This window comes from Rhamphochromis sp. 'chilingali', assembly GCF_963969265.1.
Source record: "Rhamphochromis sp. 'chilingali' genome assembly, chromosome: 5".
NCBI lineage: Eukaryota > Metazoa > Chordata > Actinopteri > Cichliformes > Cichlidae > Rhamphochromis > Rhamphochromis sp. 'chilingali'.
The window spans coordinates 2202542-2218730 of NC_137932.1; the positions used below are offsets into that span (position 1 = coordinate 2202542).

Below are 16189 nucleotides of genomic sequence, written 5' to 3' on the forward strand. Positions count from 1 at the left end.
TGAAGCAGCAGTAAAGCAGCACATTAAAGTTAAGCCCAACTATTTATGGAGCCATTAAGATGCATATAAAGACCATAATTAACTTTAAGTAGAAAAGAAGGAGTGTGAAGCAAACCATTAACACCTTCATCTTTATCAAGAATAAGATGAGGCCACATTTCAGAGGATAGCATGCACTAGTAAATTGTTTGACCGAACTCCAGTGATTAATACTTATCTGGAAACACTGTAAAAACCTTTCCTACAGTTTGATAATTAGCGTTAGCCAAAAGTTTATTTTATTATTGGTAACAAGTTTAGCATTCAATGTTCAAAACTCACGATGTGGTGGTAAAAAACATACTGTGTCTTTAAATTAAAAAGAGATCGGAACAGTTGAAGTCTGGCAACTTCACTGGGTTTATAAAATGACGAGTTGTAAAGTAAAAATTACAAGAAATTTTGACGCTACCAGCTATAGCTCAGGATTTACATTGTTATTATTATTCTAGGGGCAGGTATGTTTTACTAATATGGGTACTAGTTTGCAGTCGCGGAAGGATACCGCCAGTGTAGGAAGCCCGGTTGACGCCGGAGATTTGCTGTGCCGGTGTGTGAGGTCGCTTCTGATTGGCCGCTGCAGACCTGCAATATTATACTCCATGTGTCGGCACCATCGATTGGCTACACGGGACCTGCATTGCACCAGGCAGTGGCACTTGATGGAAACAGAATAAGTACAAATACATAAAACTTAAAAACAACGCGCCTTTCAGAGCCTCGCTTTCGCTGTTTGAGGAGTTTAAGCAATTATTTATTTTGTATAATAATAAATTTGACTGGGGCGAGAGGAGAAGCGACGGCTTTTCATTCGCGAGGGGTAAACATTTAATAGGCTCGATATAGGAAGTGCGCACATTTGCTATTGGCTGCCACAAAGGTTTGGAAGGCCTGCGCGAAATTAACAGTAAAGCACGGCGGGGTTGCTAGCTGCTTGTTTTCGGTCGCAGACGAGAAAAGGGGAGTGGGTTTAAAAATGAGCGGTCCTGTGTTATTACTCTTAGTAATAACAGTGGCTGACTCCTGGGTATAACACTGTGACTTGGGCAGGTGGGAATGACGGTGCAGAATTTGGCAGAGCAGACGGCATCGCAGTGCTGTCACAAGAGTCCGCACACACACCACCAAGACCCCCGCCACAGAGTGTGAAGCGTGCCCGACAACAAAGCACCACCCAGCGGACAAAGTGGAGAAATTTTGGACGCTTGTTTACAGCAGCCAGGCGGGTAACAGGAGGACGCCACACACTTCATAAGGACAAAAAATGCCTCGTATGAAGGGTATGAATCCTTCATAAACCATTTCTAACAGTGAGATGACAGCGTGTGGGTTGCTGAAATGTTTCATCAGTCGCAGCTTTGTTTCTCAACCTTGATCTTAGAGAGAAGACCTTTGGTATCCTGAGACTAAACTGATACAAGGCCCCAAAATGTTTTAAATCACAGTCAAAGCTATTTTAACAGCAGAACTTTGAACATTACGACTCTTCTCCATACAACCCCCCCCCCCAAAAAAAAAAACATATGATGCAACAGTCATTATGACTGTATTTATAATTAGATATGATTAATATATCTACAGTTACAGAGTAGCAGTGGAACTGGTCACCAAGACAGATCATCCTTTAAATATCTTCTTAGATATCTTAGTGGAAGCTTTAGCCCGGCATAGTGCGTCTATGTGTTCCAGCCGGGCTCCTCGCAGCCCTCTCATCAGGTCGAGTAACTAACTCAAGTTGAGCCGTTTCATTTGTTAATCTGCTGGAACTAATCGTGACCTCTTACTGAATTTGTTCAGTGTTTCGCCCTGTTTAACGGGAGAAATGGCCATTACATAAGCAGATATACATTTTTCCTGCTATTGCTTTGCATCTCTCCGACTCTCTCTCACACATTTGTGTCTTTTCTTTAAATTGTTTGCTCTTTGCAGAATCAGAGGCGAAAGCATGAGCTCTGCTGGTTATTTTCCAGCACAAATGGCATATGAAACATAATATTGCTGTTTTGTATGTATGCCTTACGATCCCCTTTTCTCACCTTAAACCTTTATGTTCTTAAAAAAATTAAGGGGGGCGGGGGATATGTGGGGCTTACCTGAGAGTATCAGAGAATGATTAGTCAGCCATTAGGAAAGACTTTGAGCTGTTTAAAATATACAAATACATTGATACAAGATTTGCAAGGCAAATAAGTATTTAAATATTCCAACCAACACAAAGACAATTAAAGGCATTTCTGATACAGCACTTTGTTCTTTTTTTTCTCTAATACACGGGAACTTCAGGGGTTTTGTTGTTTTTTTGGGAGAGCGCATTAAATGGAAACTATCAAAGTGTGTCGACACCCAGCTGCATCAGCTCATATTGGTGCGTGTGTGTGCACGCGCTCACGGGGGCTGTTAATACCCAACCCCAGCCTTGAGCTGACAGGGCAAATGTCTCATTATAAAACACGGCACCCATCTGCCGACACCCAAACGCGCTGCGCTTGATTTAAATGTTTTTCTTTTTTTACCCCCTTCAATTCTTCCATTTGCTGAATGAGCTGCAGTTGAAATGCGTGACTGATTTAATAAGGCGAGAGAGCTTGCGAGGAGGGGGCTGCAGAACAGCAGCAGCAGCTCGGTCCTCACTGGAGCCCGGTGAGTGGTTTGATGCCCGTGCTGCATGGGGCCACTTTCTGCTGAGTAGCGAGTTGCACATGGCTCCACATCAAGAGGAATTAAATCAACGCTGCCGCTCTCCGTGTGTCACACTGCAGCAAGGGCAGCTTAGCTGGATTTACTTAACTTGGAGGCTGATTTAAATAGGGGAGGGGGTTGTGCGCACAAACATAAACATGTACCAAAACCCACTCTGCATTCTCTAAACACTTAAAAAGTTGGGCATTAGTGCAGTGACATTATGCAGCTCCTGGAGGTGACGGCTGAGTGAAACATCACAATCAGGGCGTTTCATCCCAAACATTCTGAGAATCTCTAAATAGCCAGTGTGCTGTGCTGCGTATGGGGAACACACAAAACAAGACTTTGTGTATTAACAGGACTATTTATGACACTCGGGTCAACGGGAGAAGTCTCATAATTCATGTGAATATCTCAAAATGTTGTAGCCAACCAATGAAGACTACAGGAAGTGAAAAGGAAGCAGATGCTGCTGCAGCAAAGTGAAAGAAAAAGTGATGAGAACACGCAGTGATTAGATATTATATTTTGTCATTTATTGTTTTAACACGTAACGGTTAAAGGAGAGCGGGATAAGCCAGACATGACATGCACAAAATATATCAAACTCTCTGAGGAGGCGACTCAGCTGCTGCCTCCTCTCTTTCACACAGCGATAGATAGTGATGGGGTGGGGAGGATGAGAGAAAACAAAAATGTTTCAAGGTTAGAGGTAAAGCCCCTCTGGCGTGCCCTCCTGCTTCTTGTACAGAACGTTCTCCTTGGACTTTTTGAAGTCTTCGTTGGTGACTTTCATTCGGCGCTCTCGCAAAGCCATGAGGCCTGCTTCTGTGCAGATGGCCTGGAAGATGAAAGGAGGAAACACAGGGAGAGCAACAAGAGTCAAACTGGAGGAAAAACAAGCACGTTACACAGTCTAAAAATAACGTAGACTGGTTGTGATAACAGCTCTGATTTGTGCTGTTATTTAGATTCTTAAGTTTATCTTCCTGGATAAATGCTTCATTGAATAATCTCAGGCAAAACCTACGAACATCTAAATAGAACGTGAAAACGGCTTACTTGAAGGAATTCGATACAAATATGTGACAAAGCGGTACGAGCTATAATAAATAAACAGCCGGTTGTTTGTGGCTTGACTTGATGTCAAACTGACCATGAACAGTCATGTCAGTCAGAGTCAGACAGAGCCTTAATGTTTAATGTTTGTCTGAGGAAAGAAAGGACATCCCTAATATTCAAACTCATTGTTTGCTTCCCAAACATTTCCATTTAAATGTCATCCAAGAAATCTCCATGTGTCATTCTGCCACGCTCCACACGAGGGCAGCAAAGCTGTGTGAGTGATCCGAACACTTTGGGCCAGGTCTTTTTTTAACGGGGAACTTAATAAAGTTAATTAAGTGTTGATGTGAAAATCATTTAGAAAATCAACCCCCGCTTGCTTTCCTTCAAGCAGCCTTTTCTGCTCATTATATTCCCCGTTTTGCTGAGCCACAGTGTGAACTGGCTCGCCGCCAAGCCCTCACACAATCAATAGATGGCTGCAGCATCAGAGCGAGGCCGGAGCAAATGAAGAAAGCAGGACACAGCTCCTCTGCTAGGATGCAAAGAGGCTGGACATGCTTCGTATTTCACTCATGTTTTAAACAGTCCAGCAGAGATCCCTACGCCAATTCAGATTTCAGGTTGAGCATCTTTATCGATTTCTATTTTTCACACAAATGCACAAAAAAATTTAATGGGGTGAAACATTTAAAAACCATCTAAATGCTTTGGCAGACAATTTGAGCTTGGTGTTAGCTAATGCTAAAGCAGTAAAGTGGTTAATAGACTGGTAGCTAAAACTGTCAGGTCTACAAGTACAGCCACAGTTTCAGCTTTTGGAAGTGAACAGCAAACTTTGTGGGGTAATTTCTTAACACTGAACAAGTCATTTCATGGTAGTTTTATTTGTTTACTAATTTTTAAAGTTTAAAAAAAATAGTTTTAATGTGAAAAATTATTTTCCCTGTGAATTAAAAATGGATTTCCTGTTCGGCAGAGTCTGCATGGAAGGGAAAAAATGAGCAAACTGAAGTTTGCATTGAGCAGAAAATTCAATACAGTTCGAGTTCAGCCTCACAGCATTCACTTGGTCAAACCATCACAGCTGGAGGACTGGGAGGGAAAAACTTGTGCTGAGCTAGAATGTGTCAGTTTCTGTCTTCAGTTATTGTTTTTTGTGCTTCTTTGTACTCTGAAGAAAAAGGTGTGAGTGCCAAAGAGAGAGAAAAAAGCCTGTAGTCTTCTCTTACCTTGATGTCTGCTCCCGACAGGTCATCCTTTGCCAGGATGAGGTCATCGAGGGTGACATCATCTGCTACTGTCATACGGCTGGTGTGGATCTGGAAGATCCTTCTTTTGGTCTTCTCATCGGGAAGGGGAAACTCAATCTTACGGTCGATTCTCCCTGAGGAGTACGACAGAAAACAAAACATCACAAACTGACTGTGACTCTGTTCTGCCACGAGTCTGTTAGTCTTCAGCAGATCAATGAGTCTCACTCAAAAACCGTCTTGTTAATCAAACTCAGGTGATCAATCATACATTAATAATGCAGGGAAGATATTTATGGAGCTACTTTTCTCATGACACTCCCAACACTGTTCGTAAGCAGGACTTGGAGCAGTGTTTGCTAAAGCTTAGACAGCACTGAGTCTTTTCTGGAAAAACACTGAGGAAGAACATTTTACTGCTCGTGGCTGATTAGAACAAAATATGAACAGTCACTTCCAAAAGCAGCGCTGCAGTGACTCAACAAAATGCAGCCATGTCCTGAATGTCAGTCTAGTTTACAGTACTGTGGATGTGAATAAAGATGGAAGGCCGGTGACAGTCACACTGGTACTGACCGGGTCTGATGAGAGCTGGATCGAGCGTTTCTATCCGGTTGGTGGCCATGATAACTTTAACGTCTCCCCGCGAGTCGAAGCCGTCCAGCTGGTTGAGCAGCTCCAGCATGGTCCTCTGGATCTCCCTCTCACCGCCGGAGTTAGAGTCGTACCTACACAACACAGGCAGTGAACACACCACGTGAAAATCAAAGGCATCCCCTACATTGTCTCCCGTCATGGGCTTGCTTATGGTCCTCCATCAAACAGGCTTCATTTGTGTGGCACCTTTTATTCAGCTTAAAGTGAAGGCTGAGAATTAATCAAGATAAAAACTGGAGAATGTGCTGGACAAAATGTAGACCTTCATCGAGGAGAAAAGGAGGAGGAGGTGCACTGACTGTCGAAATCATAGTGCAGCCTAGTAACCTGCAGTCTGAGGTTCATACAACAAAGTCTGTTTGTTGCAGTGATCTCACAGCGCTCAACAAGAGCAGCACATGCAGCAAGCAAAGAAAAAGAAAACAGTTACAATAGACACATGGGCAGAGGATGGGAACAGTGACACACACTGCTCAGAATTGTTTTATCCTTTAAAGTTTTTACAAACAAATCAGGGAACTGAGCAGCTTTTAATGTCAAGTAGTGCCATATTTTCCTAGCAGCACTACACTGTGCAGCCACCACTTTGTGCAAGCTGCCTGTGGTCACAGAAACACATTTCCTATTGCAAAGACTACACCCTGAACTATTACAACCTGCAGCAGGGTGAGAGGCGAAATGAAGTGTAAAACGTGTAAGAAAGGACTGTGCAGTGTAACTAATAAACTCAGCATCCTGTACTTGAGATGACGAAAACCCTGCAGCAGCACATCACCTTGCACTGTTAATGTGCTGTGAAAGTATATAAAAAAAACGCCGCCATTTATCACACATACTAATCAACACCTTGGCGTCCCCTTCCAGCTCCTCAGCAGCACAGGTAAAGCATCACTGTGCCGATGCTTTCAGAGCTTCTTTTTACCTCTTTGTGCCGATGGCGTCAATCTCATCGATGAAGACAATTGAAGGGGCGTGCTCCTCTGCTACCCTGAAGAGTTCTCGCACCAGCTTGGGCCCATCTCCCAGATACTTCTGGATCAGCTCTGAGCCCACCACACGCAGGAAGGTGGCTGATGTCTGATTGGCTACAGCCTTGGCAAGTAGTGTCTTACCTGGTACATGCATAACAGAGGAAAGCGTAAAACATACCTGCCACACGTCTATATAACTCCCTAAAAGAGTATAGTTTAATCCAAGTGAAACAGAGTCCAGCGTAGGACTGGACTCTGTTTCACTTGAACCTTAATCTTTCATTTCAATGCAACATGAAGAACAGTTCGTCTGTGACCATGAGCCTGCATTCAATTGCGGACATTTCCAGTAAAAATGGCGTCGCAAAGAGCTCATTACACAAATGTCATTTCCTGTGGCTGCTGACAGAAAGATCACCAGCTACAGTTTCTAAGAAGGCTTAACTCTTTACCCCTATGGAAGCCTCCTAAAAGTAATGCTTTAAGCTTTGTGCAGTTTGTGTCATATTTCAGGCCTGCTTACAGAACACAACGACTGGCTTTGCATCAGAAGTTAGTGAGGGTGATCTCTGCCGACGCAGCTACCCTTGAAAAATTTTTTTTTGTAAATTTTCTATTCTAATTGTCCTCAAACAAAGTTTTTATTGATTTATACTGAGGCGTCAGAACCCATCATTACGGGTAGACGGGAGATCATCAGATGGAATCTTTATAGGGGAAAGAGTTACACAGCTTTCCATAACATAATCACAGCTAACTCGCTTGTATTACTCACTTAGCTTTATCGCTTTCCATGCATTATGTATTTAACATTACTGGAAATGTTTTATTAGAAGTTAAAAGGATTTTATGAACTCTGAAGATAAAATATTAAACACTGAGCAGCTAAATTAGGAACTCAATCATCTGCACAGTTCACAGACACGATGGCCTTCACACAAAAATACCTTCACTGAAAGAAAGTCAACTTTCTGCAGTCGCCGTACTATTATTTTTCTGTTTAAGATATTTCTCAAAATCCCCTCAAGACAACCATTTTTAGAGTGAAATTGTGAAACTATGTTGCTATGTTTGTTTGGACGCCCTTGAAAATTACAGAATAAATAGCCAAACATATGAAGTGTACCAAAATACATAGCTTTGTGTAGGGCTGGGCTATATCATACCGTTCACGGGAATACCAGTATAATTTTGGGCAATGATAGAAAAATGAAATATCGCGATAGAATATGGGTAAAACGCGCATGCACACACGTCGGAAAAAGCATGGCGGTGAAAGCAGATCGTTAAATGAAACGGATGAACCAGAACTGGTTTGTAAAAATGCTGCAGCTTCACTGGTGTGGAACTGGTTTAGCTTTCGTCCGTCAGATACACAACAAAGCACTATTTCTGGTAGCGCATGCTAGCGGGCCGTCGTTATTACCGTGTTTTTGGAAAATACGGCGCACTTAAAATCAATCCTTTGATTTTTCTGAAAATCGACAGAGCCCCTTATAATCCCGTGCGCCTTATGTATGAACTCTGGTTGTGTTTACTGACCTCGAAACGATTTTATGTGCACGGCGCTCGAAAATCTGTTAAAGGTTTCAGTACGACTTTGCTGAGCTACGAAGCCGCACCGCTTGATGGATTGTCGGAGCATTACGGCTATTGTAGGCGGAGCCTCGCGGAGTGATACGTACTGTGCTTCAACATAATATTACTGTATTGTGTGTGTATAACCTCTTTTTAAGTTTTGTGCATATTATACATGGTTATGCTGAGGATATGTCGGCCAGTTTCCACTGGAAATGTTTTTTGGTTAAACTGTCAGCGAGGAATTTGCATTTTCACTGTTACATTTTTATATAACTTAAATGCACATAAAAAACAGCTGCTTGTTTAAGTGAAAATACATTGATGGGGTTTTTTTTTTTGCACTAATAAAGTTGCGGAGTTGTAAAGTATTTTGTCTAGTGTCAATTATATCGTCAATTATATCGTTATCGCAAATTTTCAAATGTATATCGTGATAAATATTTTTGGTCACATCGCCCTGCTCTAGCTTTGTGTTTTTCAACATCTCTGGTTCAATTCTAGCAGGAGAGACAAAGCCCCACTGGGGAGGTGTCAGGAGGAGCATCTGGCGTATAACTCTCCCAGATCAAACATGCAGAGCTGTCTGCTGTGGCGACCCCTCGTGGCAGGAAAGCAGCCCAAAGCATCTTTCTACGTGAAACGGCAATGACATGCAGCGCCTCATAAAAAACACCAGCGAGCTCCAGACACGACAGTGAAATTTACAGCTAAGTCAAAGCACAATGCATGTCCCAGTCATTGTGCTGGGACATGCTGCTGACATCGTCTTCAGTCAAGAACAGATTTTATGTAAACTCATAAAATGAGATATTCAAACAGTGTCGTGTGATTTCTGAGCAGACATTAAGCGATTAAAATATTATAAACACTTGTGGTGGAGTTCACTGTACAACCAATCACCACCACAACAACAACAGTAAACAGGACTATCACTTCTTTTTAAAGGCAGAAACTGATCTTTGGACACTTTATTAAAAAGAACTGATGGCAGAGTTTTTCTTTCTTTCACACTGAATATCATATTATAGTGCCTTATAGTGGAGTTTGAAAATTACAGAAAAGTATTAATATTTAAAGGTTAGATCTGAAAAGGATCTTAAAACTTCTAAGAAGTAGGATGAATGGAGAGATGACACAAAACCACTAAAATGATTTCATAGGTTATTATTTCCCTACAGCATGACTAATATCAGTGTGGACACTAATGTTTGTTGGCAGGAGAAAAAAATTTTAAGAGCCTAAACCCACAGTTCAGAGACTTACCTGTGCCAGGTGGTCCATATAAGATGACTCCTTTGGGAGGCTTAATGCCCATCTCTTCATAATACTCTGGATGTGTAAGAGGCAGCTCCACTGACTCCTGTTAGAAATTTGTTTAAAAAAATGCAGTTAATCTCTAAAAAGAAGCACTTCACTATAAGACGTCAGTTTGGCTTCTGGCTTCTTGTCATAGTGTACCTTAATCTCCTGGATCTGATTGTCCAGTCCTCCGATGTCAGCATAGGTTTCTTGTGGGGCTTTTTCCACCTTCATCACCGTCACCAAGGGGTCAGTGTCATCCATCAGTACCCCAATCACAGCATGAACCTACAATAATATACAAACACAAGACAACTAGTGTGAATTTTTGAGGTCAGCTAAATTCAGTTTTGGGGAATTGATTAATACTCACTGACCCAAGGTCAATGAGTATTAAGTTAGGTGGTGGAGTTGGGTCAAAAACACTGCTGGGAAGTTCATTAACACTTTTTTTTTTGGTCTTCACTGGTCCTCTCTTCTTTGGTCCTCTCCCCCTGGAGGGGAGAGGGAGGGGAAACAGGAGGACAAAGGAGGGGGGAACAACTAAGCTGTAGTGCCTCTTCACCTCACTGTACAATACCTTTTGTAAATAGTCAACGGTGCAATAGACTCAATACTTGAAATGTGCAATTCACTTGTATTTTTATTCCTATTTATTCTATTTATCCCCTTCGTATATTTTATTTATATTGTCTCTGTATTATATATATATATATATATATATATATATATATATATATATATATATATATATATATATATGTGTGTGTGTGTGTGTGTGTGTGTGTGTGTGTGTGTGTGTGTGTATCTATATATATATATATATATATATATAATATTCTGTAACTCTGTAACTTCTGTCGGTGCTGTGCTTTTTTGGAAATCGAATTTCCCAGAGGAACCCACCCGAGGGATTAATAAAGTTCTATCTAATCTAATCTAATCTAATCTAAATAAGAAAATATTAATATTACCTTGTGGTTGAGCAGGACAGAGCAGCCTGGCTCCAGAAGATCCTTATCCACAAAGGACAGGATACTAACGTAGTGCTCTGATCCCACTGAGGTGGACACAATGGCATGGTTGTCATCTATGATTTCTTCCAGAGTGCCTACAGACATGGGGGTCCCCCGCAGGTCATCTACCTTTGACCTTTCCTCCTGTAAACACAAACAGCACTGGAATAACTTCATTTGATCCAGACATGGAGCACAAAATGAAGTCAGGTACAAATCAGAATCAGAATCAGAATACTTTATTGATCCCTGGGGGAAATTATTTTTTGACAAATACTGTCAAGATGATCCCACGCTGCTTTAATTATGCTGAGGTATCTGGGTTACAAAAACAAGCCAGACCTCAGCATAATTAAAGCTCCACTGTGTGTTTTTAACCCAGATATGCTTTTACTGCACAGCAATGTGTTTGGGATCATTGTCATTTTGAAAAAGGAAGTCATTGGAAGTCAGATGCTATTCAGGTGGTACTGCATGATGAATTTGAATTCTGAGGTCATAATTAATTAAATTAGTTAAATTAATAATTAATTTTGACAAGATCCCCAACACTACTGTTTTGTTTTTGGTAACTTCATTTCACCCAGACCTGCTTCACAGAAAGAAGTGTGGTATTTGAGGTGCAAATGCTGACCTCCTGTTTCTCTTCCAGGGGCTTCATCTGCTCCTGGTTCCTGATAAACTCTTCCTCCATAAGCAGGTAGTCTTTGATCCGTTCCTGCTTCAGCAGCTTCAGGCGGCACTGAGTGTGAGGTGTAACTGAAAGCAAACAAGCAGAACGTCAAAAAGATGCACAGCATATAACCCAGTTGATACAACCACAAATATTATGTCACACAAAGGAAAAGATTTCAACTTTAGAAACTGCCAATTATCCATGATATCTTGAGTAAAAACAAAGTGTCCAGGGATGCATCCAATGAATTCACACAGAATATCGAATAAAAGCATGGAATAAAATGTAATTATGAATGTCAATTTTCTGATCTACAGGAAAACAAGCTGGCAGCAGAGATTTTTGTTCCCAGTGCAAAGCTTTTCACTCCTTTACCCAATGGTAGTTTGCTTGCAGCATCTGGTCCCTTGGTCTTCTTCTTTTTCTTGCCAACTCTGGTGGGTATTGGAGGCTCATACTTCTTTTTCTTATCCTTCATTTAGCAGAAAAAGAACAAATTAACAGTGGGAAACATTATATACAGTTTCAAAGCTCAAACTACTTATGTAACAACATAAACACATCCTATCAGCCTATTATGTAGGACCTTTGAATACATACCAATACATACAATCCATTTCCTCAAACCATGACGCCAGCAAAATGCAACCCACTATGTAAGGAAGCCACCAGATCCCCTCACTTTAGAGGTAAGAATTCAGTTTCATGTCTTTCATTTGGCACTCGTCTGTTGTACAGTCATGGAGAAAAATGCACATATTTTTTCTGTTCTTTCAAGATTATCCCACAGAGTTTAAATAATATTTTAAGTCCAGGCTCTGTGGAGGCCAATCCTTGACTGATGGTGTTCCATTGCGTAATATTCTATCCACAAATGCTTTTACTGTGTTGGTTGTGTTGGGTTCATTACCATGCCACATTAAAAAAACAAGTCTGGCTCATTAGAAGTAAAATGTGGCATGAAAACCTTTGCACAGTATTGGAAATAAAAAATAGTGACAAGAAGGTACGAGGTACTTGTTCAGACGTCACTGTAAAGATAAACCTTTGCTACCAAAACAATCAGCTGGCATTCTCACCTTGTCATCCTTCTTGCCTCCTCCTGGACCGTGGCCTCCACTCTGGCTTTGTCCCTAGAAGAAAAACACACTTGTGTTAACACAGTAGAAATTAAAGAACGAGTTCACTTTGTCTCTTACAGACGATTATATCTGTAAGCCAAAATCACCAGTTAGCTCAGCGATATATTTAGCGCCTCACAGGCAACTGGAAAGTGCTAGCCCTTTATTTTACACCACGGGAAAAACAAACTTTAACAGAGAACCCGTTGTGCTTTTTAAAACATTACTAACATTAGAAAAATAGATGAAATCATCGATCGAAAATATGAATGGCTTAGATGGCTGAGAGCTTCGACAACGGCACCCGAGGAAAAAAGCAAATGTCGCTAGCCTTTCCTTTCGCTAGCAGACTGATGTTTATGTTTAATTCCATTTTTACTCCACATGTTATACATAAAATAGTCTGAAAGAACGTGGCAGCGCGTATACTGGAGTTTAAAATGAGAAGAATAAAGTTTAAGTAGCAAATAATAGGTTTCAATATTTTAATTTTAAGAGCCGTAGAGAAAATTGCTTGCTCACTTACCATTGTTGCTCGTCGCTATCGAGTGACGTCACAGTACGGCAACACTCCAGGACAAAAATGTGTCAGCCGGAAGAGTTTCACTGCATGGAGAAGTGAGTTGGCAAAAACCTCTATGTTTTATTTAACGTTCTGTGTAAGGTTATCGACCAAAGCCGTGAACGAATTCTACGTGATATTAAACATTATTATGTAGTTACTGTGGACTAAAACAAAAAACAACTGGTCCTTCTTTTATTGATTAGCATGGAAATACTTAAAGTGAATACTTAGCAGTTGATAAGTAGAGAAAGTAAGTCAACAATTTAGTACATTTTAATAAGGACACAGATATTTTTTGTTCACAATTCATTTTAGGGATAGAGATGTTTGCAGACTCCAGTCCAAATTTTGAACATCTTTGCCAAACACATCATCTAATTTAAGTGGTATTACATACAGTGGATCTGGTAAGAATTCACAGTGCTTCACTTCTTCCACATTTTGTTCAAAACCACTTTAAAAAACAAGTCCCACGTGTCATTTGCTCAATACTTTGTTGAAGAATGTTTTGCAGCAATTACAGTCCATTTTTGAGTATGACGCTAAAAGTTTTGGGGCAGTTTCTTCCATTTTTCTTTGCAGAACAAGTCAAGCTCCATCAGGCTGGATGGGAGCTGTGCAGCCCTTTTCAGATCTCTCCAGAGATCTTGAATCAGTTTTAAGTCTGGGATTTTGCTGGACCACTCAAGAACATTCACAGAGTGGTAGCAAAGTCACTGCTTTGTTATCTTGGCTGTGTGCTTTGGGTCATTGCCCTTTAGAAGATGAACCTTTGCTCCATCTGAGTTCCAGAGTGCTCTGGAGTAAGTTATGATCAAGGACATCTCCGTACATTGATGCATTCATCTTTTTCTCAACCCTGACTCGTCTCCCAGTTCCTGCTGCACAAAAACATCCCCACAGCATGATACATGCCACCACCATGCTTTACTGTAGGGATGGTACTGGCCAGGTGATGAGTGGTGCCTGGTTTCTTCCAGACATGAGGCCTGGCATTCAGGCCAACGATGCCAATCTTTGTTTCATCAGAGCAGAGATTTTGTTTCTAATGGTCTGAGAGTCCTTCAGGTGACTTTTGGCAAACTCCATGCAATTTTGACTGTCATGGCTGTGAATACTGTACATGTTATATTTTTGTATTTTATTTTTAATTTTTATTTGTGTATTTTGTGTAGAGTATTGAGGTGAAAAATTAATTTAATTCATTTTGAAATAATGCTGTAACATGACAAATGTGGAAGAAGTGAAGTATGTGGAATTGTAAATATAGTGCTTTTCTACTCTACCTGACTACTCAAAATGTTTTGCACCACTTGACTCACCAGTTCACACAAGCAGTTCTTCTCTATGTAAGTGCTTTTTATCTAACATTCAAACACACTCACACCCCATCAGAGAGCAAAGTGGGGTTAGTACCTTGCCTGAAGTAGCCAGGGATTGAACCACCAACCTTCTGATTTAGTAGCTGACCTGCTGGACCTCCTGACAACACTTACCACCAGAAAGTGTTATGAATACCTCCAAGTGTATTATAATTATAGGGAAACGAATTATGGTTTTTACAAACATACTTTCTTTATGGTAATCTTTCTAGCATAAACATGTTCAGTTTTATTGTTTTTGTTGTTGTGCAAGGTATTTTGTTCACATTAATTTCTAAAAGCAATAATCAGTAAGGCAAATAAGTCTCTAAAGCATGGAGGGTCAAGGCTCACTGATGCACATAGAGAATGAAAGCTGGCTTGTGTGGTCCGATCCAACACTTGAGCTACTGTAGTTTAAATTGTTCACAAAGTTAACACTAGTTCTGATACCAAAACTGTGCTAGAATACACCGAGCAGCGCAGTTTCTTGTGTGTGTGGCTGCAGAGCCTGAGACCAGTCAGAGTGCCCATCCTGACTCCAGTCCACTGCTGAAAGCACCAACAATGGCTACCTGATCATCAGAGTGGACCATGGAGCAATGGAAGTAATTAGTCTGCTCTGAGGAATCACGGTTTGTTGTACATCATGTGTTTGTTTGTTCTCCAGGTGCATGTGCATACCTGGAGAACACCTGGCACAAGGATGAACTATGGGAAGAAAACCAGCAGGTGTGATGCTTTTGGAAATGTTCTGCTGTGAAACCTTGGGTCTTACTTTGACGTGTACCACCTACCAAAACATTGTTGCTGACCATGTACACCCTTTCATGGAAACAGTATTCCCTCGTGGCTGAGGTCTCTTTCAGCAGCAGAAATCGCACTTCTACAAAGCAAAAGTGGTTCAGGAATGGTTTGAGGAGCACAACAACGAGTTTGAGGTGTTGATTTGGCCTCCAAATTCCCCAGACCTCAATGCAATCAAGCATCTGTGGGATGTGCCTGAAAAACAAGTCCCATCCATGGAGGCCCCACATCACCACTCATTATGCTGATTATGCTCTGGACTATACCAGAGCACAATCAGCGGTCTAATGGAGTCCATGGGACAAACTCAGTATGAGGCAGGTGGTTATCATATTATACCTGATCTGTGTATATGTATATGTAACTCCATATGACTCTTTGACCATTAGTTGACTTTAAACAGCAGCACAAACCTCTAATTATTAAACATCTTACTGTTAAATCTGTAATTATTAGCATTACTTTGACTTTCTGCTGGTTACTGACTGCACTCTGCTGTAATATATTCATTTAATGAAGTGTCACTTTTGTTTATTAAATTAACTTTAATGAACATCACATGTCGTGTGCTTCCAAGGTTTAACCGCACATTACTGCGTAGAGTGGCTGATTATTAATCTTGTGAGCCACGTAAATAGACAAGAGAGTGAGTAGAGTCCCGTGTTTGCAGAAAGACAAAAAGTCAATTTATTGGTTGATGTACAAAGAACACAAACAGAAAGTAGACTTTGATGTATGTACGGCATTAAGAGAAGCATTAACGTCCTTGCAGTCAACTGGAGGGAGCTGCAGAGATTTCGCTCTTTCTAAGGTGCTGCTTGTGAACATCCAGCGTTCACTCTGCATATGTTTAGGTAGCACCAGCTGAATCTCACAGCCTCGGTGTTCACAGACACTATTTAATTGGCTGATTTGCTGTTTACTCTCCCCTGACACACTCAGGCACATGACGTATGAAGAGTTATGTGCACACTGACGATGCATATGCTTTAAAAAGTTTATTAAAAAGTTTAAGGTAATTAGCTGTACTGTTTTGCTAATCCCTGTAGTCAAACATGTGCAAAGTCACCGCGTGGCAGCTGCTGTCCTTTACAGT

The 16189-nt window shown here is 41.0% G+C and overlaps 1 protein-coding gene across 1 annotated transcript; it reads right to left on the bottom strand.

The window, feature by feature from the left end:
• Positions 1-3235: 3235 nt before the first annotated feature.
• LOC308396457 (26S proteasome regulatory subunit 4) lies at positions 3236-12930 on the bottom strand. The gene is made up of 11 exons (XM_080881772.1): positions 12887-12930; positions 12319-12372; positions 11615-11711; positions 11198-11322; positions 10522-10707; positions 9707-9835; positions 9512-9608; positions 6619-6808; positions 5616-5767; positions 5019-5173; positions 3236-3562 (listed from the first exon to the last, which is right to left on the bottom strand). Exons 1-11 carry the CDS (start codon positions 12887-12889, stop codon positions 3428-3430), a joined length of 1323 nt encoding a protein of 440 aa, XP_080737898.1. The 5' UTR covers positions 12890-12930; the 3' UTR covers positions 3236-3427.
• Between the last annotated feature and the right edge of the window lie 3259 nt (positions 12931-16189).

Coding starts and splice junctions, on each gene's coding strand:
- LOC308396457 (XM_080881772.1), bottom strand. Junction 6,809..9,511: donor ATATGGACCACCTGGCACAG/GTAAGTCTCTGA, acceptor TGCATGTACCAG/GTAAGACACTACTTGCCAAG. Junction 5,768..6,618: donor GACGCCATCGGCACAAAGAG/GTAAAAAGAAGC, acceptor TGTGTTGTGTAG/GTACGACTCTAACTCCGGCG.